Source organism: Mucor mucedo (genome assembly GCF_025094135.1).
Source record: "Mucor mucedo strain NRRL 3635 chromosome Unknown EV154scaffold_111, whole genome shotgun sequence".
Classification (NCBI taxonomy): domain Eukaryota; kingdom Fungi; phylum Mucoromycota; class Mucoromycetes; order Mucorales; family Mucoraceae; genus Mucor; species Mucor mucedo.
Genome location: NW_026252395.1, coordinates 102,493 through 124,763, shown reverse-complemented (window position 1 = coordinate 124,763; position 22,271 = coordinate 102,493). Strand labels below are relative to the sequence as shown.

At 36.6% G+C, this 22,271-nt stretch overlaps 9 protein-coding genes across 9 annotated transcripts; 5 read left to right on the top strand and 4 right to left on the bottom strand.

Moving 5' to 3' along the window:
• The first annotated feature begins 16 nt into the window (after positions 1 to 16).
• EV154DRAFT_470726 (CPSF A subunit region-domain-containing protein) lies at positions 17 to 4,204 on the top strand. The gene is made up of 6 exons (XM_051597858.1): positions 17 to 409; positions 459 to 944; positions 1,019 to 1,382; positions 1,448 to 2,665; positions 2,732 to 3,686; positions 3,750 to 4,204. The coding sequence occupies exons 1-6, from the start codon at positions 184 to 186 to the stop codon at positions 4,137 to 4,139; spliced, it is 3,639 nt and encodes a 1,212-aa protein (XP_051453687.1). The 5' UTR covers positions 17 to 183; the 3' UTR covers positions 4,140 to 4,204.
• A 544-nt stretch (positions 4,205 to 4,748) lies between these two features.
• EV154DRAFT_521829 (citrate synthase) lies at positions 4,749 to 6,633 on the top strand. Its single transcript, XM_051602935.1, has 4 exons — positions 4,749 to 4,837; positions 4,887 to 4,958; positions 5,012 to 5,739; positions 5,790 to 6,633. The coding sequence occupies exons 1-4, from the start codon at positions 4,811 to 4,813 to the stop codon at positions 6,361 to 6,363; spliced, it is 1,401 nt and encodes a 466-aa protein (XP_051453686.1). The 5' UTR covers positions 4,749 to 4,810; the 3' UTR covers positions 6,364 to 6,633.
• Positions 6,634 to 8,147: 1,514 nt separating this feature from the next.
• On the top strand, positions 8,148 to 10,461 carry EV154DRAFT_539806 (Ribokinase-like protein; the record flags this gene model as incomplete). The annotated part of the gene is made up of 7 exons (XM_051604375.1): positions 8,148 to 8,334; positions 8,403 to 8,502; positions 8,567 to 8,720; positions 9,380 to 9,458; positions 9,518 to 9,597; positions 9,712 to 10,230; positions 10,291 to 10,461. 7 exons carry the CDS (start codon positions 8,148 to 8,150, stop codon positions 10,459 to 10,461), a joined length of 1,290 nt encoding a protein of 429 aa, XP_051453685.1.
• Positions 10,462 to 10,809: 348 nt separating this feature from the next.
• EV154DRAFT_485283 (uncharacterized protein) lies at positions 10,810 to 11,793 on the top strand (the record flags this gene model as incomplete). The annotated part of the gene is made up of 4 exons (XM_051598746.1): positions 10,810 to 10,840; positions 10,888 to 10,949; positions 11,259 to 11,327; positions 11,611 to 11,793. 4 exons carry the CDS (start codon positions 10,810 to 10,812, stop codon positions 11,791 to 11,793), a joined length of 345 nt encoding a protein of 114 aa, XP_051453684.1.
• A 1,294-nt stretch (positions 11,794 to 13,087) lies between these two features.
• EV154DRAFT_521816 (uncharacterized protein) lies at positions 13,088 to 13,827 on the top strand. The gene is made up of 2 exons (XM_051602934.1): positions 13,088 to 13,620; positions 13,679 to 13,827. Exon 1 carries the CDS (start codon positions 13,145 to 13,147, stop codon positions 13,541 to 13,543), a length of 399 nt encoding a protein of 132 aa, XP_051453683.1. The 5' UTR covers positions 13,088 to 13,144; the 3' UTR covers positions 13,544 to 13,620; positions 13,679 to 13,827.
• A 1,351-nt stretch (positions 13,828 to 15,178) lies between these two features.
• On the bottom strand, positions 15,179 to 17,223 carry EV154DRAFT_605760 (major facilitator superfamily domain-containing protein; the record flags this gene model as incomplete). The annotated part of the gene is made up of 11 exons (XM_051607493.1): positions 17,180 to 17,223; positions 16,982 to 17,115; positions 16,820 to 16,903; positions 16,714 to 16,761; positions 16,586 to 16,633; positions 16,485 to 16,525; positions 16,215 to 16,415; positions 15,928 to 16,144; positions 15,490 to 15,871; positions 15,349 to 15,426; positions 15,179 to 15,276 (listed from the first exon to the last, which is right to left on the bottom strand). Exons 1-11 carry the CDS (start codon positions 17,199 to 17,201, stop codon positions 15,179 to 15,181), a joined length of 1,353 nt encoding a protein of 450 aa, XP_051453682.1. The 5' UTR covers positions 17,202 to 17,223.
• Positions 17,224 to 17,345: 122 nt separating this feature from the next.
• EV154DRAFT_521813 (methyltransferase TRM13-domain-containing protein) lies at positions 17,346 to 19,280 on the bottom strand. The gene is made up of 5 exons (XM_051602933.1): positions 19,105 to 19,280; positions 18,893 to 19,040; positions 18,093 to 18,827; positions 17,789 to 18,025; positions 17,346 to 17,712 (listed from the first exon to the last, which is right to left on the bottom strand). Exons 1-5 carry the CDS (start codon positions 19,190 to 19,192, stop codon positions 17,523 to 17,525), a joined length of 1,398 nt encoding a protein of 465 aa, XP_051453681.1. The 5' UTR covers positions 19,193 to 19,280; the 3' UTR covers positions 17,346 to 17,522.
• Positions 19,281 to 19,316: 36 nt separating this feature from the next.
• Positions 19,317 to 20,203, bottom strand: EV154DRAFT_567781 (ribosomal protein S2, flavodoxin-like domain-containing protein; the record flags this gene model as incomplete). Its single annotated transcript, XM_051606038.1, has 2 exons — positions 19,317 to 20,128; positions 20,185 to 20,203. 2 exons carry the CDS (start codon positions 20,201 to 20,203, stop codon positions 19,317 to 19,319), a joined length of 831 nt encoding a protein of 276 aa, XP_051453680.1.
• Positions 20,204 to 21,344: 1,141 nt separating this feature from the next.
• Positions 21,345 to 22,167, bottom strand: EV154DRAFT_545393 (ribosomal L27e protein family-domain-containing protein). Its single transcript, XM_051604652.1, has 3 exons — positions 21,860 to 22,167; positions 21,758 to 21,812; positions 21,345 to 21,704 (listed from the first exon to the last, which is right to left on the bottom strand). The coding sequence occupies exons 1-3, from the start codon at positions 21,884 to 21,886 to the stop codon at positions 21,370 to 21,372; spliced, it is 417 nt and encodes a 138-aa protein (XP_051453679.1). The 5' UTR covers positions 21,887 to 22,167; the 3' UTR covers positions 21,345 to 21,369.
• Between the last annotated feature and the right edge of the window lie 104 nt (positions 22,168 to 22,271).

Below are 22,271 nucleotides of genomic sequence, written 5' to 3'. Positions count from 1 at the left end.
TGGTTTTTTTTAACAAGAGAAGAAAAAAACACTCTTTTTTCCAACCTTTTATTTTTTTATTGTACATTTTATTCATCGATTTCATCAAAAATAAGAGGATACTCATCACCATCCTTATATAAAACGCGAGAAAAATAACATTTTAAAAAACCAACAACAAGGGATTAAGAAATAAAAAGAAACATGTTTTTGTATAACATTACCTTGAATCCTACAACTGCTATCAACCAGGCAATCTATGGTAACTTCTCTGGTACCAAACAACAAGAAATTATTGTTGCTCGACAAACACGCTTGGAATTATTGAGACCAGATGCATCAACGGGAAAAGTGCACACGATTTTATCTCATGAGTGCTTTGGTTTAATCCGCAGTTTAGCTCCCTTCCGATTGACAGGTGGCAGCAAAGGTACGTTTAGATGGGAATAAGTGGGAGTAATATACTCACGATGTAATAGATTATGTTGTGGTGGGCTCGGACTCTGGCCGTATTGTCATTCTTGAATACAACCCAGCCAAGAACGTTTTTGATAAAGTGCACCAAGAAACATACGGAAAGACTGGATGTCGTCGTATCGTACCAGGTCAATACATGGCTGCAGATCCCAAGGGTCGTGCCGTCATGGTCGCTGCTGTCGAAAAACAAAAATTAGTCTATATCCTCAACCGTGATTCTTCCGCCAACTTGACCATCTCTTCTCCTTTAGAAGCTCATAAAAGTCATACAATCAATCACCACATGGTAGCTGTCGATGTAGGTTTCGAAAACCCAATGTTTGCGTGTCTTGAAGTAGAGTATACTGACGCTGATGCAGATCCATCTGGCGAAGCTGTAAACGACGCTGAAAAGACATTGACTTATTATGAATTAGATCTCGGTTTGAATCACGTTGTTAGAAAGTGGAGCGATGTAGTCGACCGTAAAGCAAATATGCTTGTTCCTGGTAACGTCAAAGAAGTCTGCTATATGCAAGATATATGTATAAAATCACGTAGGCATTAACAATCATTATTTTAGTTCCTGGTGGTAATGATGGTCCTTCTGGTGTGCTGGTGTGTACAGAGAACTTCATTTCTTATAGACACCCTGAACAAGAGGAACTTCGTATTCCTATCCCTCGTCGTGCTCAACCTCTCGAAGATCCATCCAGAGGCATCATCATTGTCGCCTCTGCTGTGCATAGAATGCGTGTTGATAAAAAAACCCAATTCTTCTTCTTGTTGCAATCTGAAGAAGGTGATCTTTATAAAGTCACTATGAACCATGAGGAAGGTGCTGTTAGTGGATTGACTATTAAATATTTCGACACAATCCCAATTGCTACTTCTCTTTGTATCTTGAAAAGTGGATTTTTGTTTGTCGCTAACGAGTTTGGTAACCAGTAAGTGGCATTACATATTCATAAACGAAACAGGGGATTTAACATGCGAATGAAAAAAAAAATAGTCATCATTACTTCTTTGAAGGCCTTGGTGATGATGGAGACGACCCAGAGATTTCATCTGAAGAATACATGGAAGCCGAGGAGTCACAAGAAAAGCCTCTTGTTTACTTTAAACCTCGTCCTTTGAAGAATTTATCGCTTGTGGATGAATTGAGCTCAATGGCACCCTTAATGGACTCAAAGGTATTAAACTTAGCCGATGAAGAATCACCACGTATTTATTCTCTTTGTGGTAAAGGATCTCAATCCACTTTCCGTATTTTGAATCAAGGTTTAGAGGCTGCTGAATTAGCCGTCAGTGAATTGCCTGGTAATCCTAGTGCAGTTTGGACCACCAAATTAAAGGCCGACGATGAATTCCACGCCTATATCGTTGTTTCTTTTGCTAATGCAACACTCGTCTTATCCATTGGCGAAACTGTAGAAGAAGTAGCAGACACTGGATTTTTGACAGATGCACCCACCATTGCAGTACAACAGATTGGAGACGATGCCCTTTTACAAGTTCACCCCAACGGTATTCGACATATTCGTGGTGACCGCCGTGTCAATGAATGGAGAGCTCCCAACGGACAACAAATTACCGAGGCCGCCACTAACAGTCGTCAAGTGGTCATCTCTCTTTCTGGAGGAGAGATTGTTTATTTTGAATTGGATAATATGGGTCAGTTGAACGAACATCAAGAACGTAAGCAAATGTCTGCTACTGTCACCTGTTTAGCTTTAGGCGATGTACCCGAGGGACGTCAGCGTTCTCGTTATCTCTCAGCTGGTTGTGATGATCAAACCGTGCGTATCTTGAGTTTGGATCCTGATTCTTGTTTAGAGGCCATATCGATGCAGGCACTTCAAGGTGTTCCCTCTAGTTTGGTCATTGCTGAAATGATGGATACGGGTATCGAAATTGGCCACGGTACGACTTATCTGAACATTGGTCTTTCTAATGGTGTTTTGCTTCGTACTGTACTTGATACCATTACCGGCCAATTATCAGACACACGTACTCGATTCATTGGTGCCAAGAGTGTCAAATTGCACAAGATCACTATCCAAGGCCATCCTGCTGTCTTGGCCTTATCCACTAAACCCTGGATCAGTTACACTTTCCAAAACAGATTGTATTTGACTCCTCTCAGTTATGAAATGTTGGAATATGGTAGTGCATTTGTAAGTGAGCAATGTCCTGAGGGTGTTGTTGCTGTTGCCGGAAATACATTGAGGTAAGCAATTATATTATTAAAAGGGGGAAGCAAACAAATCTGACAGTTCGTTACTATATCTGACAGAATTTTCACGGTCGAAAAGCTTGGTAATGTATTCAACCAAGTTTCTATTCCCTTAAAATATACACCCAGAAAATTCGCAGTCCATCCCAACACGCGAACATTTGTTATTGTCGAAAGCGATCATGCCACATACTCACCTGAAGCCAAGGCTAGCGGTATCACCGAGAAGGAACAAGAAGGTTTTGAAATTGATCCTGAAATGACAGACTTGGACCCTCTTCAGTTTGGTAATGTTCGTAACGTAGCTGGTAAATGGGCTAGTTGTATTCGTCTCGTCGATCCTTTCCAAGTCAGTACTTTACAAACCATTGAGCTGGAAGACAATGAAGCTGCATTCAGTGTCGCCATGGTTCAATTCCGTAACAATCCTCATGCCATTGACTCCACTGAACAATTTGTCATTGTTGGTACTGGACAGAATGTCCAATTGCAACCTCGTTCTTGTACGGCTGGTTATTTGCGTGTCTATCGTGTAGTCTCTGATGAAGGTGTACTTCGTCTTGATTTCATTCACAAGACACCCGTGGATGATGTGCCTCAAGCTTTACTTGCCTTTCAAGGCCGTCTTTTGGTGGGTTGTGGTAAAGCACTTCGTATTTATGACATTGGTAAAAAGAAGATGTTGAGAAAGTGTGAGACCAAGAATTTACCCAATTGTATTGTGTCTTTGCATACGCAAGGTCATCGTATTGTGGCTACAGATATTCAAGAATCTGTTCATTATGTGATTTATAAACACGCTGATAATCGCTTGGTTGTATTTGCCGATGATACAATCCCTCGCTGGATGACTGCTTCAACCATGGTGGATTATGAAACTGTGGCTGGTGGAGATAAATTCGGTAATTTCTTTGTTAATCGTTTGCCTGCAAATGTCTCTCGTGAGGTGGATGAAGATACTACGGGTAACCGTATCTATCACGAAAAGGGCTACCTCCAAGGAGCACCCAACAAGGTAGGAAAGATAAAGGGGAGGGGGATAGAATTTAGAACGAAGGGACTGACTAGTGAAATATAGATTGATAACTTGTGTGAATACTTTACTGGAGACATTATTACCTCCATTCATCGAACCACGCTTCTATCGGGTGGCCGTGAAGTTCTTTTGACAACGTCACTTCTAGGATCCATCTCGATCTTTGTTCCATTTGTATCCAAAGAAGACGTGGACTTTTTCCAGATGCTTGAAATGCATATGCGTGCGGAAGCGCCCCCTCTTGCTGGACGAGACCATTTGCTCTATCGTGGCTATTACATACCCGTCAAATCAGTGGTTGATGGTGATTTATGTGAACAATTCAACTCGCTACCTGCTGAAAAGAGACGTATGATCGCTGATGAACTTGATCGTCCTGTTGCTGATGTTCAAAAGAAGATAGAAGATATGCGTGTTAGATCAGGCTTCTAACTCTAATTTTTTTTTTATATAATTATACAAAATAAACAGTTTAGCAGAAAATTTTATTTATACGTAGTGCGTCCTCGGACGGATTTTCTTTTTTTCGATGTAGCGATAATCACTATCTAGTTAATTTATGTTTAAGCACCAAACTGCAAGTTAGCAACCCGAAAAAGTAAAATGCTTAAAGTAAAACTTGGCAAAAGAACAGAATAGAGTTTTATGACATCTAATAATTAGTACGTAAGATATGAAGCTCGAATGATAGAGCAGCTCCCTTTGTTAAAAAATTTTGTTTTAAAGCAGAGGCACAAAACCACCAAAAATTGTGCGGAACCCTAGATATCACAGACCGGCTAATGTGTATAGATTAATTACAAAATAAAAGAAGTATCCTTTTCATTACTTTTAATCCAATCTTCACTTACACTTCTCTAGTACATTGACTATGTTAACTGGGAGTGCGTAAAACTTTTTTTTTACGAACTCCCTCTTTAAGGTTTTGTGTACCCAGGGCAAAAAAGAAATCTGCATGAATCAATTGTAAAACTTGCCAATGGAAAAACTTTTGTCAAGTCAACCCCATGTTGGGGAGCAATGATTAAAATTCCGGCTTGTTATATATATAGGATTCTCTTTTGTAATATCCCGGCTTTTTTTATTATTCTTCAGTTTTAAAAATGGCACTTCTCCGTTCATTGACCAAGGTAAAATAGCAAAATACGGGCGGTCTGGAAATGACACTAACTTTATCAGCTTACTGTACCTACTCGCGTTGTACCATCTCTGGCTATCGGTGCCACTCGTGTGTACTCTACAAAAACTAAGGTAAATAGAAAAATCTAAGTAAAGCGATTTTGTATTCATGGTATTTTCTTAAGAGCTTGAAAGAACGTCTCTCGGAAATTATCCCAGAGAAACAAGCAGAAGTAAAAGCATTTAAGAAGGAATATGGATCCAAAGTACTTGGTGAAGTCACTGTGGATCAAGCATACGGTGGTATGCGTGGTATCAAAGGACTCATCTGGGAAGGGTCTGTTCTTGATTCCGAAGAAGGTATTCGATTCCGTGGTATGACAATTCCCGAGTGTCAAAAGGCTCTTCCTGCTGCCACACCCGGTGGTGAGCCGCTTCCTGAATCTCTTTTCTGGTTATTGGTGACAGGTGAAGTACCTACCAAAGAACAGGTTGACCTTCTTTCTGCTGAATGGGCTGCACGATCCACGATTCCTCAATTTGTCGAGGATCTAATTGATAATTGTCCCAAGACACTTCATCCAATGTCGCAATTCTCTATTGCTGTCAATGCTTTACAACACGACTCTAAGTTTGCAAAGGCATACACAAAAGGTATCCACAAGTCTAAATATTGGGAACCGACCTATGAGGATACTATGGACTTGATTGCGAAATTACCAAACGTTGCTGGCCGCATCTACCGTAACGTTTACAAGGATGGTAAACTCCCTCCGATCGATTCCAACAAGGATTACTCTTACAATTTCTCTAAGCTTTTGGGATATGAAGACAATAAGGACTTTGTTGAATTGATGCGTTTATATTTAACTATCCATTCCGATCATGAAGGTGGTAATGTCTCCGCCCATACGTAAGTGAAAGCAAACAAAAAAAGAAAGCAAAACTAAAGTTTTAAATTAGAACTCATTTGGTTGGCTCTGCATTATCCGATCCATACCTTTCATTTGCGGCCGGTTTGAATGGTTTGGCAGGACCTCTTCACGGGTTAGCTAATCAAGAAGTACTTCGTTGGACTTTAAAGATGAAGGATACGATTGGTAGCGATGCCGATGAAGAAAAAATCAAGAAGTATCTCTGGGATACATTAAACGGCGGTCAAGTCGTACCTGGTTTTGGTCACGCCGTTTTGAGAAAGACGGATCCTCGCTACTCAGCTCAACGTGAATTTGCATTAAAGCATTTGCCTGATGATCCTCTCTTTGGCTTGGTCTCCAAATTGTATCATATCATTCCTGGTGTACTCACCGAGCACGGAAAGACTAAGAATCCTTGGCCCAATGTGGATGCTCATTCAGGTGTACTTCTCCAATACTATGGTTTGACTGAACAAGATTATTACACGGTACTCTTTGGTGTTTCTCGTGCACTTGGTGTCACCTCTCAATTGATCTGGGATCGTGCACTTGGTTTCCCTCTTGAAAGACCCAAGAGTTATAGTACAGAGCATCTCAAGAAGATGTTTGGTGCCAAATAAATTATACAAATGATTGGCATGTAAATAAATAAAAATTGATCGCATATTGCTGGTTATTTTTTTCTGCATAACTCTCCTCTGTAAAATTAGAACAGTACTATAATTGTTTTGTCGTCCACACCTAATTCAAGCGGTCGTCGAGAATGTAAAAAGGTTCGGAACCTCTTTCAAGATTCCTCGCTTTATTAATCACATTAGAAGATTGTTTAAAGAAAGCCATTTTATTGTTTAACAAGATATCTCGGACGAGTATCTTTTATTCGGAACTAGTTCGAAAAGGTAGGTAACTGAATAAATTGAACACGAGTGCCAAGATTCCTGCTTAAAAAATAGTTTTGGTTACGCAAGTTTTTTTTTTTTTTTTTTTTTTTTTTTGTATACATATTTTTCGAATGTAAGTACCGTTAATTATTTAAAGAAATAAGTAAGAGAAAGTCCACATTGAAGCTGTCAAAAAATGATGATTAAAAGGAGCGTGTATTTGACTCAACTTGATTGTGCCGAAAAATATTCGTTGTAAAGTGTCGATAAACTCCACCTTGTAGTTACACCCACACGAACGAAAACCCGCTGCCTTTTGTCTTTGAAAGCGTTTGACCTTGATTTTAAGCGTAGTTTCACGCTAAAATAAAAAGATGAAAACCAAAATTTAATAAACATCTATACAAACAATTTACCTCAATCAACAATGGTGTTACGATACTTTTGCGACAACGGACACGGAGATAAAGAAATTAAGCGCTTAACGTAAGCTCCTTTATTTTTACCGGGGAATTATATACACTCAAGTTTGAGTTTTGAATTGTATTGTAACCAGACTCCCCTCGAAGAAAAATTATTATCTTAAAGTGTTATATAACTAGGTAGAGCGTGAATGTAAGAGAGTATAGTTTTTCAGGCGTTTCTTAATATTCTGCAATTGACCCGGATTTTGGGCCTTATTTAAACACAAGACTAAGGAGAAGGAGGAACTCATCTAGAAATTTTGATCGACTACATTAAATTAAAACTAATGATATAGTAAATTGGAAAAAAAAAATTAACGACGATTCAAAGAGAAAACCGAAAGAATAACTGTGATTATTTTATTCATATAAAAACAAGGAATGCTCATAGGCAAGGGTATCACTGAGCTCTAATAATAATAGGATGCAATTGTATTAACAATTTGGTATAATTTATTCTTGTCAAACCAAGAGACAAGTTTAAAAATAGATACCAGAAAGACATGTAAAAGGTAAGCGGTGTGACAAACAACACATGTTTCTATGATATTTTTTCTGTTTTTAATTCATGGATTACAAAAAAGTAATTCTGTAAACTATATAAATACATTCGATTCTTTTCTGGAGAAACTATATGCCGCAGATTTATGGCATTTTGCAAGAAAAGAACGGGACTTTTGACAGCAAGGACTTCCTGCTACATGGTTTCTTTTTGTTCATGTTGATAAGTGTGTTATTATTCATTCCTAAAGAGAAAAGGCAGTGTAGAATCGAGTGCTGTGGTGCAATGTACATTGTTTAATTTGCGGACTTTCCAGCTTCCAGGTTAGCCCAAAAAAAAACTAATTATTGCTATTTAAAATAGAGGTTACTGTGTGACCAAGAATCAACCAAAAAGAAGACAAGGAAATCAAAAATCAAAAGGTTTATAGACCAGCCAATTTGAATCTGTGTAGCCTTCATAATTTATATAAATTAGATAAAAGATTTGGCTCATCTTGTTTCTTGTCCTTTTCTTTTTTTTTTTCTCTCTTTTTTTTTTCTGTATATATATATATCATGTTTATTTCATCAACAAAGTCAGTCTTTTTATTCGCCGTCTTGTGCTTTGTGTTTATTCAAACAACATACGCAGATATCTATTCTCAACTTCAATTCATCAAAATCTCATCACCAAAGAGTGGACAGAACGTTGTCGCTGGTAAACAATTGCTTATTAAATATGTCATGCAGCCTTTGATCAAAGGTAAAAAAAAACACAAAACAGAAACAATTTGTAATTATTCAAAGAAACTGATTATGTTCTTTTTAAAGATCATGTCTCTGCCGGTAAAGCCTTGCATTTGGAGGTCAACTGGCACAAGAGAACAGGAAATGCCAAGCAAAAGAAGGTCTCTACTATTGCTGAAAATTGGTAAAAGCGATAAAAAAATAGCCTCGATGACACTGTATTTATAATTTTTCTTTTTGTTAAATAGTCCTATCACAGCTAAAGATAACAAGTACGTAACATATACCAAGAAATGGCCTGTTCCCAAGAACACCGTGCCTGGATCTTATGCTGTTGATTTCGTTGAGAAGATTCAACTTCGTCGTGGTCAAATTACTGCCACTGAGACTGTCAAAATCAACGTTGTTGATTAAATAATCAAACATTTTTTATTGCTTTCTTATTTTTTTGTAATTGCATTGAAACCTAATTTCTCTAATAAATAGTCCTACTCGCTTTTTTACAGAAAAATGCTAAAAAAAACAGGCATAGACTGTGTCGTCATTTGTAGAGTTTATGTAATGAAAGAAAAAGTATGTACATCTTTAAGGCGTCACAAACCAAGTTTATGGTTTGGTGTTATAGGCGGGAGATTTTTACGTAACACTCTTTTTTAGCGGAGGAGTATGAGCTCCTCGTTCTTTGGCCGACAATGACATTAAAAGCAACTATCAACGATATCTTTTGCTTACTTTTCTTTTTTAAGACATAAAGCTTTATTTTATTTTTTTGTGTCAAGATGTCAAGCAAAAAAAAAAGTCAAAAAAAGGGACATAACAAGCTTTCTGTACCATAAGCGGAGTGGCTTCTAAAAAATTTTATCACCCCAATGTTGAGTTTTTTTCCCAGGGCTTCTGATTTACCAAAAATTTCCCGGGAAAAAAACGGCCAATTTTTTTTTTTTTGCATAAATACAAGGTATATTTCTTTCGTTTCTCTTTTTTTTCCATCATTATTTACAAAACAATAAGTCAAAATGGTTGGCAAAATTCTTAACTACGGTTCTTTTAACATTGACGAGTCTTTCTCGGTGCCTCATATCTGTTTGTCCGGCGAAACCATGTTCTCAACCGAATACTATGTTCGTGCTGGTGGAAAAGGTACAGTAAAAAAACCACGTCAAAAGTTTGATCAATCAAAACTGAGCCAATTTCTATAGGTGCTAATCAATCCATGGCTTTTGCTAAGGCCGGCGGTAATATTTATCACGCTGGTAACTATGGTAACGATGCTGGCTGGGTCAAAGACCTCATGGCTAAAAATGGCATTGACATGAGCTTTTCCAACATGAAGGATGAGGTACGTTACATCGTCCGAAAAATAGAAGGGTCTAATAAAAGGTAACCATTTTAGAGAAACGGTCGTGCATTTATTCAAGTAAGCAAGGAGACTGGCGATAACTGTATTGTACTTTATCCTGGTACCAACTATACTTACACAGCGGAAGAAGCAGTTGGTGTATTCGAGTCTTTCGGACCTGGTGATTGGCTTGTTCAGCAAAACGAAATTAGTCAAGGTGGCGAAATCATGCGCTTGGGTGCTACCAAGGGGTTATCCGTTCTCTTCAATCCTGCTCCACTTACAAAGGGTATCTTGAAGGCCTTTGATTTTAACAATGTGACGATTTTGATCGTCAATGAACACGAAGCCCAATCCCTTTATGAAGAACTTGGAGGGGAGAAGAAAGTTTTCGGCTTGGATATTGCAAGCGAGTTATTAAATGAATTTGGCTCAATGCAAGGTGTTGTTGTTACATTAGGAGGTGAAGGTGTTGTTGCCAAATTTAGAAACGAAGGCAAGACCTCTGAATTCAAGGTACCAAGTAGAAAGGTGGCTGTCAAAGATACAACAGCAGCTGGTGACACATTTGTTGTAAGTCTCCTTATTGAAAAAGGCTATAGCATGATGACGATACTAACTTTTTACTTTTAGGGATACTTTTTAGCTTCGTTTATCAGAGCTGAAAAGGAAGAGTACTTTAAGCGTGTTGATATTGCCTTGAATGAAGCCAACTTTGCTTCATCCATTGCCGTTCAACGTCTGGGTTCCATGGATTCAGTTCCTACATTAGAAGAAGTGAGCCAAGCCATGAAAGAACAATAAAAAGACGTACCAAGTCATTACTATATCAAATAAAAGCTACACTATGAATTCTTTAATGGCTATACTGTTTGCTATCAATATTAATGGCTGAATGTGTTACTTCTTTTATGTTTATTACTTTCTGTTTTACTATATCTGAACTCTACGCGTGGTAAGTGTTTAGGTTACTTATAAATGAATACTTCGACCTACTTTTACTTGTTTATTAATAGCCATAACAAATTATTATTATACAGCAGAATGTAAGAATTTACATTGAGGCTTCTGAAAATAAAATTATTCCCTAGTTAACTACTCCCCAATCAAAACCGTATCATTGCCTATTTACTCAGTCTACAGTGTACCGTAATGATCTACCTTCTATCATTTAAGCAGCATAGTAAGGAACCGGATTTCAGTTAAGTTGTCGTTGTATTTCATAAATAGCACAAACAAAAGTAGTAACGGTGAGTATCATTCGAGTATTCGAAAGCTTGTCCTTATCAGTGGTAATGACGGCAGTATTTGATAAATCTTGTGTACATATGATTACCGAAACAGCAGGTCTCAACTTTTAAAGCATATTGAATTTATACCGCACAAACTTCTTGATCCTGACGTTACCTTGCGCTAAATCCTATATAGCTCACACCAATTTTCAAGCAATCTGTCGAGTTTTGACCGAGCATTATACATAGCTTGCTCACCTATCAACTTAAAAGCTACCGTGTAATTTTTTTTTTTCTTGATTTAATGTAAAAACCAGGTAAAAAGAAGGGAAGCCATGTATACCAAAAGGTTTTTTTATATCACTGAAGCAATGCCTCAGAACTAAATATCAAGTGTCACGAAGGTACTTCAGGAACGGAACTTCACAAGTCGACAAAGTAATAACCGAACCCTCCTTTTTTTTTGTTATTAATTAAAGTAGTACGCTTTCTTTACTAACCAAGAGTTCTGCAAAGGAGACTGTTTGTGTCTAAGAGTTTTGCTGATGATGACGATAATTGGTAAATATGCGAACATCACCAGATTACAGAGTTTGGCCTTCAAGGGTTGAAAGAGTCGGCGGGATTACGACTGCCCATTCGTGTAGATTGTCCACCAATCGATAAAGTGGCATACACAAATTGTGTTTTTTAACAAGTTGTCGTTTATTTATATGTACAGCGGCTCCACCCCCAAAGTTCGTTTTCCAATTTCATAAATTCGCTTTTGTCGCAGCCCAAAGTTCGCTTCTTGATTGGTCAAAGTTCGTTTTTTGTAAATCACCCAAATTCGCTTTGGTGGCACCCAAAGTTCGTTTTCACGTCAGAAGAGTTCGCTTTTAAAAATTACAGGATTATGAGATAATGTTATGAGAGATAATGTTATGAGAGATAATGTTATGAGAAAAAAAAATGTTATGAGGAAAAAAAAATGTTATGAGAAAATGTAATGAGAAAATGTTATGAGAAAAAAAAATGTTATGAGAAAATGTTATGAGAAAAAAAAATGTTATGAGAAAATGTTATGAGAAAAAAAAATGTTATGAAAAAATGTTATGAGAAAAAAAAATGTTATGAGGAAAAAAAAATGTTATGAGAAAATGTTATGAGAAAAAAAAAATGTTATGAAAAAAAAAGTCACAACATATTATCTCATAACATTATCTCATAACATTTTTTTTCTCATAACATTTTTTCATAACATTTTTTTTTCTCATAACATTTTCTCATAACATTTTTTTTTCCTCATAACATTTTTTTTTTCTCATAACATTTTTTCATAACATTTTTTTTTCTCATAACATTTTCTCATAACATTTTTTTTTCTCATAACATTTTCTCATAACATTTTTTTTTCTCATAACATTTTCTCATTACATTTTCTCATAACATTTTTTTTTCCTCATAACATTTTTTTTTTTCTCATAACATTATCTCTCATAACATTATCTCTCATAACATTATCTCTCATAACATTATCTCATAATCCTGTAATTTTTAAAAGCGAACTCTTCTGACGTGAAAACGAACTTTGGGTGCCACCAAAGCGAATTTGGGTGATTTACAAAAAACGAACTTTGACCAATCAAGAAGCGAACTTTGGGCTGCGACAAAAGCGAATTTATGAAATTGGAAAACGAACTTTGGGGGTGGAGCCGCTGTATATATATATATATATATATTTGTTAAACTTACAAATACTTTCTTGTTATCATTTGATACAAAACGATAATGGATGTAGCTTACTCATCTATCGGACTTACATGCTCTGAGGGTAGTGTCTAAAAAACGAAGTTTACAATTCATTATGAAGATTATCAATGGCTTAAAATAATTGATTGTCTTTTTATACGTTATAGGTTTGATTTAAAAGCGTAAATCACAGATCACGTTTTCAAGGATTAAAAAACGTTTTGGCATGAAGCCTAATTTTGAGACGGAGTTGTAATGTATTTTTGATTCATTAAGGATCAGCCAATCAGAAGAAAAGACCCGCACTGTTATTTTTTGCAGGGGCGATAAATAGGCAATCAAAGTCGTGTGTAATTACAACAAAAGCATTGAATGAAATTTAAAAAAGCTCCTATTTTTTTTTCATTTTCGCCTCTTCTTTTTCTGTGAATTTATCTTAGCTTTTTGTTCTGTGCAGCACTTTTTTTTTTTTTTTTTTTTTTTTTTTTTTACCACTCCGTTCCTTTAATACCCTCTCCTAAAAAATGATCAGCTACTTAAGCATACTTTTACTTTTCCTCTCTCTTGTGAGTGGACAACAAACAAACCCACCCCCAACGACACCAGATGGATTCAAGACTGATGATAATAATAGTGGGCCAGCAGAAGAAAGCTGGCTTAAAAAGAACGATCGATATGTGTTCGTCATAGTTGTTTCGATTTTGTTTTTAGCTATTATTATATGGTATGTTACCAGAAGTATTCGTGGTATGCGTCAAAGATTAGCACAAGAAAACCAGAACCATATGATGATGATTGGGGGTAACAGTAACTTTTCTGAAACGGTGCCTGTTGACAATAACGGTTTTCATAAAATGCCTGATTATCCTGTATCACAACAACAACAACAGCAACAGCAACAACAACACACCCATCGTTATTAATAATTATATTTTTGTTTATTATTTAAAACAAAGAATTTTACACTATAAATACATATTTAATTGTGCACCGGATACATGTAATAAACTCTCTTTTTTTTTTCAAATGTTGCACTAAATTATACTTTGTTCAAACAGGCGGGGTTCCTTAACCATACGTTGCGCCAAAAGCAATACATGTTTGAACGCAAACCATAACCCTTATAGATTTGTTTTTAACTTTTTCGTTCATTGCTTTCTTATTGAATACAAATAAACCAATGTAGCTTATACCACACACACAAAAAGGAAAGAGAGAGAGAAATGAGGGGGAGAGTAAAGTACAAGTATAAACACGAGATCATGCCTACACCGTCACAATTTCTGGTGTACCACCTTTGCAGTGCTCACTCTATTTTTTTTTTTTTTTTTTTTTTTTTTGACAGGTTTTGGGGAAAAACAAACATTGTGTGTCGGTTGTCTAAAACTGGAAACAGTAAATAAACGTCATTGTTGCCTTTATCTTATGCATTGCCTTGTCATATACGGCCACATAGGTTGCTATAACCCAGTGAAATATTGTCAAATGTCGGTACTATGTTAGTTTTGACGTCCCTATATATATTACAGTCATGTAAAATTAGCTGTAGACTAAAAAATAGGATCATTGATTTCTCCAAATCTCAACCAAATACTACAAATGTTAATATGCTTTTATTAGTTTATATGGCACTTTCATCACTATTTCAGTATACAGCCTTACATTTAAACTCGACTGCATGCATTAGTGTCGCGAATATCCGCGGACCAGGATACCAATTCAATTAAACTAAGACTTCCAAGAAATGCTGATTGTATTGGCAAGCCTCTTTACGATGCATGGCTAGTCGGGATTATACGTATCATAAGTTGAGTTACAATGTTCTTTATAGTAGTAAATGTCATTTTTTATTATTATTATTTGGCCTGGATTTTGGTATAAGCAGTAGTTTACAGAGGAGAAAAAGTTATACTTGCCGGGTAAAAGATTCAAACAAATTCTAAATAAAAGACGAAGGTTGAAGGCCATAGATTGTAGAAGAAAGAAATGATACATATTGAGGCCTCAATTATGTATATCTATGATCTGTATGTGTAAGTGGTGTTTGTAAAATTCACATTTCCCTTATAAATAATCGTAACCTGTCTCTGAGCTCAACCTCTCAACAGATTACTGGGTCCTAATTTAGGGAACACATGGTCATTTTACTTAATTGCTCTAATAAGGTTACAAAATTTACTCTATAATGCTAAAAATTTAAATGTATTGAGCTTTACTTCTAAATATACTATATTCACTCTTTAAAAAAAAAAGCTCTATTTACCCTTGTTGTCAAAATGTACAAATACATGAGGTGTAAATAAAAAGAAATTTAGTGTGTGATCAGCAATGCTACAGCTGGGCAAGTCTAATTTTATTTAAATTACAATACATTCTGAATCTTGTATGATACATGTAAAAGGATATTCATGCTACCCTCTTCATCCTCCATTTTTCTCCATATTTGATAACAATGGGAATGCATACCAGGTACATTATAACCATTAAGAAAGCCATAGACGTACTACCGTATGTTAGTAACAATTTTCCTCTCCCTTTTTTTTCCTACATCAAACTCACTACGTCCATCCATCACCTAAAACACTTCTTAACTCTGAAGCTGTTAATGAGAATAGCATTGCAAATAGACTTCTCGAAAAGTTATTTACAGATACAGCTACAGTTATTTTTAAATAGGCGAGTCCAAAATGAGTGAGAGAGTGGTACCCTTGTCAGTTTAAATATTTACCTGATGCTGCAGTTTGTAAATTCGCATCCACTAGATATGTGGTTGCTATGGTCACTGTAAACATTGAACCAAACGAGCCTTGAAACAATTTTTAATAAAAACATATATTATGATTGCTACAATTTTTTCCTCTTATTTTACTTAGTGTAAACGCAATCAGTGGTGCAATCCAAGGTAGCTTAAAATGAAGAAACCAGCCATACATTATTGGTCCAAATAGCACAAACGGTACAGCAAAATACATTAACCGTAACCTATACTCTTTGACTGCCACCCCGTTGTTTCTTTTGGCAGCATGGAGACAATACTTGTCGGATGTACGACCGGCAACAATAGACCCCAAAGCATTTCCTAATCCACCTGCTATAAAGCAAAGACCCACTTTTCCAGGATTAAAATGATAGAGTGGACCAAACGTAGCTGGTAAGATGGCTACAAAAAAATAAAAGCATCCAAATGCGATACCGACGGGCAAGCATACGAGAACAATATCAGGATGTTTAAACAACTTAAATGTAGAGAGCTAGAGACTGTTAGGCCCGCACATATGTGTATATGAGTGAATTTGTCCCAACTTACTGGATTAAATTTTAACCGCTTCAACCTATCTTGTAAATTTGAAGGTGGAGGCAATTTATTTTGATATGGGCGGTAGAGTGTTTCTCCAAGAAAGAAATAACTGATAACCGTCAGTAGACCTCCCATAATTGTCTTTATGTAAAATATCCATTGCCATCCTAAATATTCATCTATGTATCCGCCTGCAATGGAAGCAACGGGAGGACCCAGAATTAAACTTGAGCATTTTTTAATGCACATATTCCCGAAATTCCGCCTACCCCCATAAATGCAAGATATAAAATTACCTCAATACATAATAGCTCATTGCTTTCCCCCTTTCATGCGCTTCAAACATATCGGACACACTTCCACTTCCCAAGGCTTGACCTACACACGCAAAAGCACCTTGTAATATTCGAAATGCGAAAAACATGCCAATACTATTTGAAATCCCACAGAGAATTGTGCATAATGTGTATATTGTCATGGCCCCAATATAGACCCATCTACATTATTATTTGCATAGATTAGTAATAATAACAAAAGTGTGGGTTGTGCATGAGACGCTATCTTACCTACGACCTATACGCTCACTTAAGGGTGCCCAGAACAACGGCTGTGGAAATGTAAATACTTGGGGTACGATAAACTGTATTGTTATGCATTTGTTTCTTACCGCAATACCATTCATTAGTAAGAATAGAGAGAATGTTGCGTTTATAATCTAGTATGCATTAAAAGATTGATGAAGGAGGAGTGGGGGATGGTTAGCTTTTTTGAATACCGAGATTCCATTTTAGTTACCATTAAATTTGTATTGAAATACATCATGATATCATGAGAAGCAGGTACCTATATTTGCAATAGTTAATCTCTCTTAAGGGTTTTTAATTTTTTGTGAAAAGCGTACGTAGATAGTGGATGAAAAATAACTCATAAAGCATATTGATAAAACGATCGATAGGTTACCAACCTTTCTTCTTCTAGGCCAGCTCTATTATGTGTTTGCTTAATTTTTTAGCAAAAAAAAAGGGGGGGGGGGTTATAAGGTATTGTTAGAATACACACATACGAGAGGGTTGTCTGGATCGTCTTTATAATTGTACACTGGTGGTGGTACATTCTCTTTTATTGTAACTTGTCCAGGACCTTTTTTACTGTCTATGGGATGTCCTGTATTTATCTCATCATCTGATATTGTTGATCCTACATCATTTAAAATTATGTAAGTCTTCTTGAAAGGGGTATATAACATGTATATGCTTCATACCCTTTTCTAAATCACTGTTCATAAGTAGGTAAGGTAGAAGCTATCTTTATAATAGTAAAAAGAGAAAAAGGAGTGTACCTGTGGGGGAGGGGGGGACTAGTAGGTATTCACTTAAATAGTGCGGTTATGGATTAGAATATGTAAAAGATTTATTGAATCATTATGCATTCATGACAACATTTTAACCAGTGTGATAAAAATAAAATAAAAGTCCCGGCGCATAACTAGATACGGACAGGTTTTTTTTTCAATAACCTCAAATGATATACAAGAGAAAGTGATCGAAAACTTGAAGATATTTTAATTACTCACCCCCAATCGAAGGAAGGGGTTCTCTTTATTACTATGCAGTAGATTTGGGTGTAGCAATTAAAGCACAATTTTCTAGACTTGTGGCGGAATTTACATAATACACCATTTTTACATCAAAACCAAACTTTTCCAAGTACTGAACACGGCCAGCGTCAATCACACGTTTACACTTGTATCCAATCGCCTCACGTTCCTTATAATCCAGACCAGAGAAATGGTTTCTTTTTTTTTTGGGGTGGAGGTCAGTTATGATAAAATGTATGGCGTATTTCGCCCCCCTTTCTAAAAAAAACTTACGATGTCTTATCGGCATTTTCTTCGTCTACTTCAGTCGCATGGTCTTCATCTTCTTCAGCTCCTTCCTCAGGAACTTCCTTCGTTTCACTACAAGTAGCCCAACTACTCATTTTGCTCATTCTCTCAAATTCTACCTTGGACATTTGAATTGAATCCAAATACTCTATATTAGGATACATTTCATATCGGCACAATTGATGGCAGCAAAGTGCGATAACAATACCAGAAACTTGGTTCCTATAAATAGGGCGATCAATTAATTATTATTTTTTATGTATATGCAGGGGGAAAAAAAAAAACTTACATATGACCGATCGCTTTTAGGTATTGAACATAATGCATTAAACTCACCAAGGAAATATCTGTGGCACAACCACATAAATGCTTGGATATCGCCACCATCTTTTTACCATCGTCGACACATTCGACCTTAGAAAGATCCAAATCCTTGATATCGATCTGAACACGTTGAACAGTGGATTTGTGTTCGGTTTGGCCCTGTAAGGCCATATCTGCTTTATTACGCACAGTTTTACGATCCAATAATAAGTAGGTGGCCTCGCCATTTTCTTCTGCAAGTGCCTTCTTCACATAAGCAGAGAAATCTCCCTTACCAGCTCCAAACTCCACAAAACAGGCTGATTTATCATTTAACATGTTGTTTAATTCCAAGTGGCCAATCAATGAAGATAACTGATCTAAATGTTTGACATTTTTGATGGAAGGTCTCTTTTTCTCTGCGCTTGGATGGGTTAATACGTGTGTCTCAATGGGTTTTAAGTGTGCATCATAAGCTGCAGAGACTTTTTGAATAATAGAGTCCAAATCTTGTTTGGCCAGTTCACTCAATTGCACACGAGCAAGCCATGGTTGAACAAACATGGCTTGATGCGAGTAAATGTTCTTTTGAAACTCTAATTCTTCCAGAGATAAAGGTAATGTACAGTTGACGTTAAGTGAATGACAAGCAGGTAATTCTCTTGGACGAGCATTACAACGTGATTTTAAATGTGTTTCCAGGTCCTTTTCAAAAATTGTACTAAAATAGTAAAGGGAGAAGGGTTAAATCGATGAGGTTATGGTTGTTGCTGTGGTAATGTTTACTGAGAATTATCATAAGGACACGGGATACGTTTGCGAGTATCAGCAACTTCATTGTCTGGGTGAGCGGTTAAATGTTCACCGCAATATTTCTGTGTTTTTCCTGCAGGTAAGCCACAATATCTTCTTTTGCGTAAAACATAGAAATGGCCTACAAATATATTAAAATGTATCAGGGGAAAAATAATGAAGATAAAGAATTATTAAATGTATACATTGTTGAGGCTTTGTGGGAACAGGTGGAATAACAAAAGGTTCAGCAGGAACCTTCTTGTTTTTCTTGGGTGTCAACTCTTTAGGCATATTGTATATTCAAGTAGAAAAAGGTTTTAAACAAACAAAAAAAAAATTTTATTTCTTTTTATTTTTCCCAAGCGGAGGACGGGTTCACGGTTATTTTTTAAGAAAAAAAAAATAATTATTTGGATTAGTTCCAAGAAGAAGGAGCAGCAGGAGAGACATCCTCAGCCCAGTCAGATGAGCCAGTAACATCAGCTTGAGCAGACCATTCAGCGGCACTAGCAGCAATACCAGCAGGGCCTTCAGCTTCAATGGTCCAGTCAACTTCCTCAGTAGTGGCACCCCATTCAAGGGCAACTTCTTCAGTAGCAGCTTCATTCTCCTTTTCAATCTCCTCAGGGTCACGGTAGAAGAACATATCAACCATGACATCCCAAGAGGTGCTGTAGTCCAAAGAACCACGAAGACGAAGAACAGCACGAGCCAAAAGCCAGTAAATCAAACCAATAGCATGCTTACCCTTGTTGTTGGTAGGGATAGCAATATCGACATATTGGAGAGAAGCATCAGTGTCAGCAAGAGAGATAACAGGAATGTTGACATAAGAAGCTTCCTTGATGGCTTGGAAATCAGAACGAGGATCAGTACAGATAACCAAACGAGGTTCACGGAAAGAACGAGTAATGTAATTGGTGAAAGTACCGGGTGTAAAACGACCAACAATAGCTTCAGCACCAATATACTTGGCGAACTTCAAGGCGGCACGATGACCGTAAGGACGAGCAGAGACAACAACAATATCTTGAGGATTCTCAATAGCTGCAATAACACGAGAAGCCAAGATGAGCTTTTCCCAGGTCTTGCCAATGTTGATCAAGTTGACACCATCAGCACGACGCTTATGGATATAAGGAGCCATACGGGTGTTGGCGTTCTTGGTACCAACATGGACTTGAGCAGCCAACAAGAGTTGAATGTCTTCTTCAGTAGCGTTCAAAACTAAATAAAAAAAGATTAGCCCCATGTTCACATTACAAATAACAACAAAAACTTACTAGTGGGAAATTGAGACATATTTGCAAATAATTTTTTTCAAAGGGACGGCTATCGTTGGGTTTTCTAGCAAAAGTTAAGGTGCAGAAAGGTTTTATAAGGGTGAAGGCCAAATAAGTCCAGGTGAAAAAGTCAAGAAGGTTCAAACACATTTCAAGTTTTTGTATCGTATTTAAACAAAAACAAAAAAACTTTTTTCTCAATTTAAAACTCAACTTCAAACGCCACATTTTCTCTCTCTCTGTGTTGCTTTTTTTTGGCTTGTTTGATCCCTTAAGTGACGTCTTTTCGCGTCTTGCCACATTGTTGTAACGTTTTTATAAATTGTTAAGCAACAAATAATATAATTGACCACAATTTTTGTTTAGCTCAACAGCAACCCTCAGCAGCACTTAATTCTCTTTCAAGCTGCTACTTAAATAAGAAAAGCCTGTAAAAATGGCGTAAAACTATAAATTATAATAGTGTTTTGAGACAGTGCTCTTCATAAACAAAGTAAGGTAGCAATGATAGACTTTATATCAAACTGTCAACAATGTTAGTATTATATCGTTGCCTGCATTACCCTCTTCCCATCTATGTGAGTAAAAATATCTCATCTCACGTCGCACGAATGTTTTGACCTCAGCATTGACCATCCCAGTTAGGCACAAGCCAAAAGTACACAGTCATGGGGATTTGACTTTAAATCTACACCTTCCAGGGCATACCACATATAAACAGATCAATTACATAAAAGTAGAATTTGTAATGAAATGTGGCTGCGGGTAGTTCAAATACGCAGCATCGCAGCCAACGGATGATACTGATGATGATGACTTCTTGTGTTATTTTTGCTGTAAATGCAGTGATTACTAGCAGAATATTCCGAATATTTTGACTATCGAAAGAGGGACTATAAGCAGATAACTAATTACGTGTATGTAAGTATGGACCAAAAAGCATTCTCATGAAAAATTTACATTTTTAGAAAGCTCACTTTATTCATCAGATCAGTCTACTTCAATCATATCACATTATAAGAGACATTTACTATGGAAATGCACTGATATGCTCCTTATGATATATATAACGATTTAAGCGCAACATGAATTTGAAGTGATACAAAACAAGCCAATTTATCATGCAAACATGGTGTGTCCTCCACATATACACACGTGAATCAAATATGGAATATTGCTTTTTATTTAAAATCTGAGCTTGTTAAAGAACCATTTGTTTTCACCCTTTCGATGGCGTTCTTGAAAGGCTTTCTTGATGGCTTTTTTGGCTTCTTCACGTAATGATGGGTCAACCAAATTGGTCATGGAAGCTGCGTTCTTAATTTTATCTGATAAATCAAAGACATAGCGGGTAGGCATCATATGGCTGTAATTGACGATCTTTACAAAAGGCTTGATCTTGGAACGTTTGATTATCTTTGCCTTTTCAGTCATAGCTCTTGTGATTTTGAGAGGACCATGTTCACAACCAGCTACAATAGCATAGGCATAATTTCTATCCTTTGTGCCTTCGTCATAATCTATATAGTTTTATTAATGTAATAATGCAGATACTCATATATAAAGACCTTACTTTTAACAATTACTGCTTTTTTGCCTGCGTAACGACCCTTGAGAAGGATAGCAACCTGCGACAAGTAAGTATAGTTGACTCGCTCCTAGTATTCTGTCTCACCTTTCCTGGCTTGATAAATTTGACCATTGTTTTGGATGATTGAAAAAGGGTTGAGCAGCGAAAGAGAGATGTAAAATAAAAGATTCATGCTCGGAGCTACAATCGCAGTAGTCACGTCAATCGCGAAAAAGGAGGAGAGTGGGCGCACAGACAATGAGAACTGCAAACAATAAAAAATTGGGGAAAAAAATCGTATGCTAAACCCACACCCATCTTTTGGTCCTTATAATAAATATACATGTATGTGTGACAATGACAAAGATGGAGAGGGAGAGGAAGGAGGCAAAAGGGAAATCAGGTCATATAGGGGCAAATCACATGCAAAAAAAAAAAAAATAGATAAATAAAAAAGGACTGGGTTTCCAAGGAATTTTGTATTTTTTTTTCTTTATTCTCATCTTGTAAAAAATGA

Bases quoted from the DNA above. Each gene is read 5' to 3' on its own strand.
- EV154DRAFT_470726 (XM_051597858.1), top strand. From the start codon at position 184: ATGTTTTTGTATAACATTACCTTGAATCCTACAACTGCTATCAACCAG. The intron at 410-458 runs GTACGTTTAGAT...ACGATGTAATAG, and splicing joins ATTGACAGGTGGCAGCAAAG to ATTATGTTGTGGTGGGCTCG. The intron at 3,687-3,749 runs GTAGGAAAGATA...AGTGAAATATAG, and splicing joins TCCAAGGAGCACCCAACAAG to ATTGATAACTTGTGTGAATA.
- EV154DRAFT_521829 (XM_051602935.1), top strand. From the start codon at position 4,811: ATGGCACTTCTCCGTTCATTGACCAAG. The intron at 4,959-5,011 runs GTAAATAGAAAA...TATTTTCTTAAG, and splicing joins TGTACTCTACAAAAACTAAG to AGCTTGAAAGAACGTCTCTC. The intron at 5,740-5,789 runs GTAAGTGAAAGC...GTTTTAAATTAG, and splicing joins GGTAATGTCTCCGCCCATAC to AACTCATTTGGTTGGCTCTG.
- EV154DRAFT_521816 (XM_051602934.1), top strand. From the start codon at position 13,145: ATGATCAGCTACTTAAGCATACTTTTACTTTTCCTCTCTCTTGTGAGT.
- EV154DRAFT_521813 (XM_051602933.1), bottom strand. From the start codon at position 19,192: ATGCCTAAAGAGTTGACACCCAAGAAAAACAAGAAGGTTCCTGCTGAA. The intron at 18,828-18,892 runs GTAAACATTACC...TTACTATTTTAG, and splicing joins TGTCCTTATGATAATTCTCA to TACAATTTTTGAAAAGGACC. The intron at 18,026-18,092 runs GTAAGTTTTTTT...CCCTATTTATAG, and splicing joins CTAAAAGCGATCGGTCATAT to GAACCAAGTTTCTGGTATTG.
- EV154DRAFT_545393 (XM_051604652.1), bottom strand. From the start codon at position 21,886: ATGGTCAAATTTATCAAGCCAGGAAAG. The intron at 21,813-21,859 runs GTGAGACAGAAT...TACTTGTCGCAG, and splicing joins AATTTATCAAGCCAGGAAAG to GTTGCTATCCTTCTCAAGGG. The intron at 21,705-21,757 runs GTAAGGTCTTTA...AAAACTATATAG, and splicing joins AAAAGCAGTAATTGTTAAAA to ATTATGACGAAGGCACAAAG.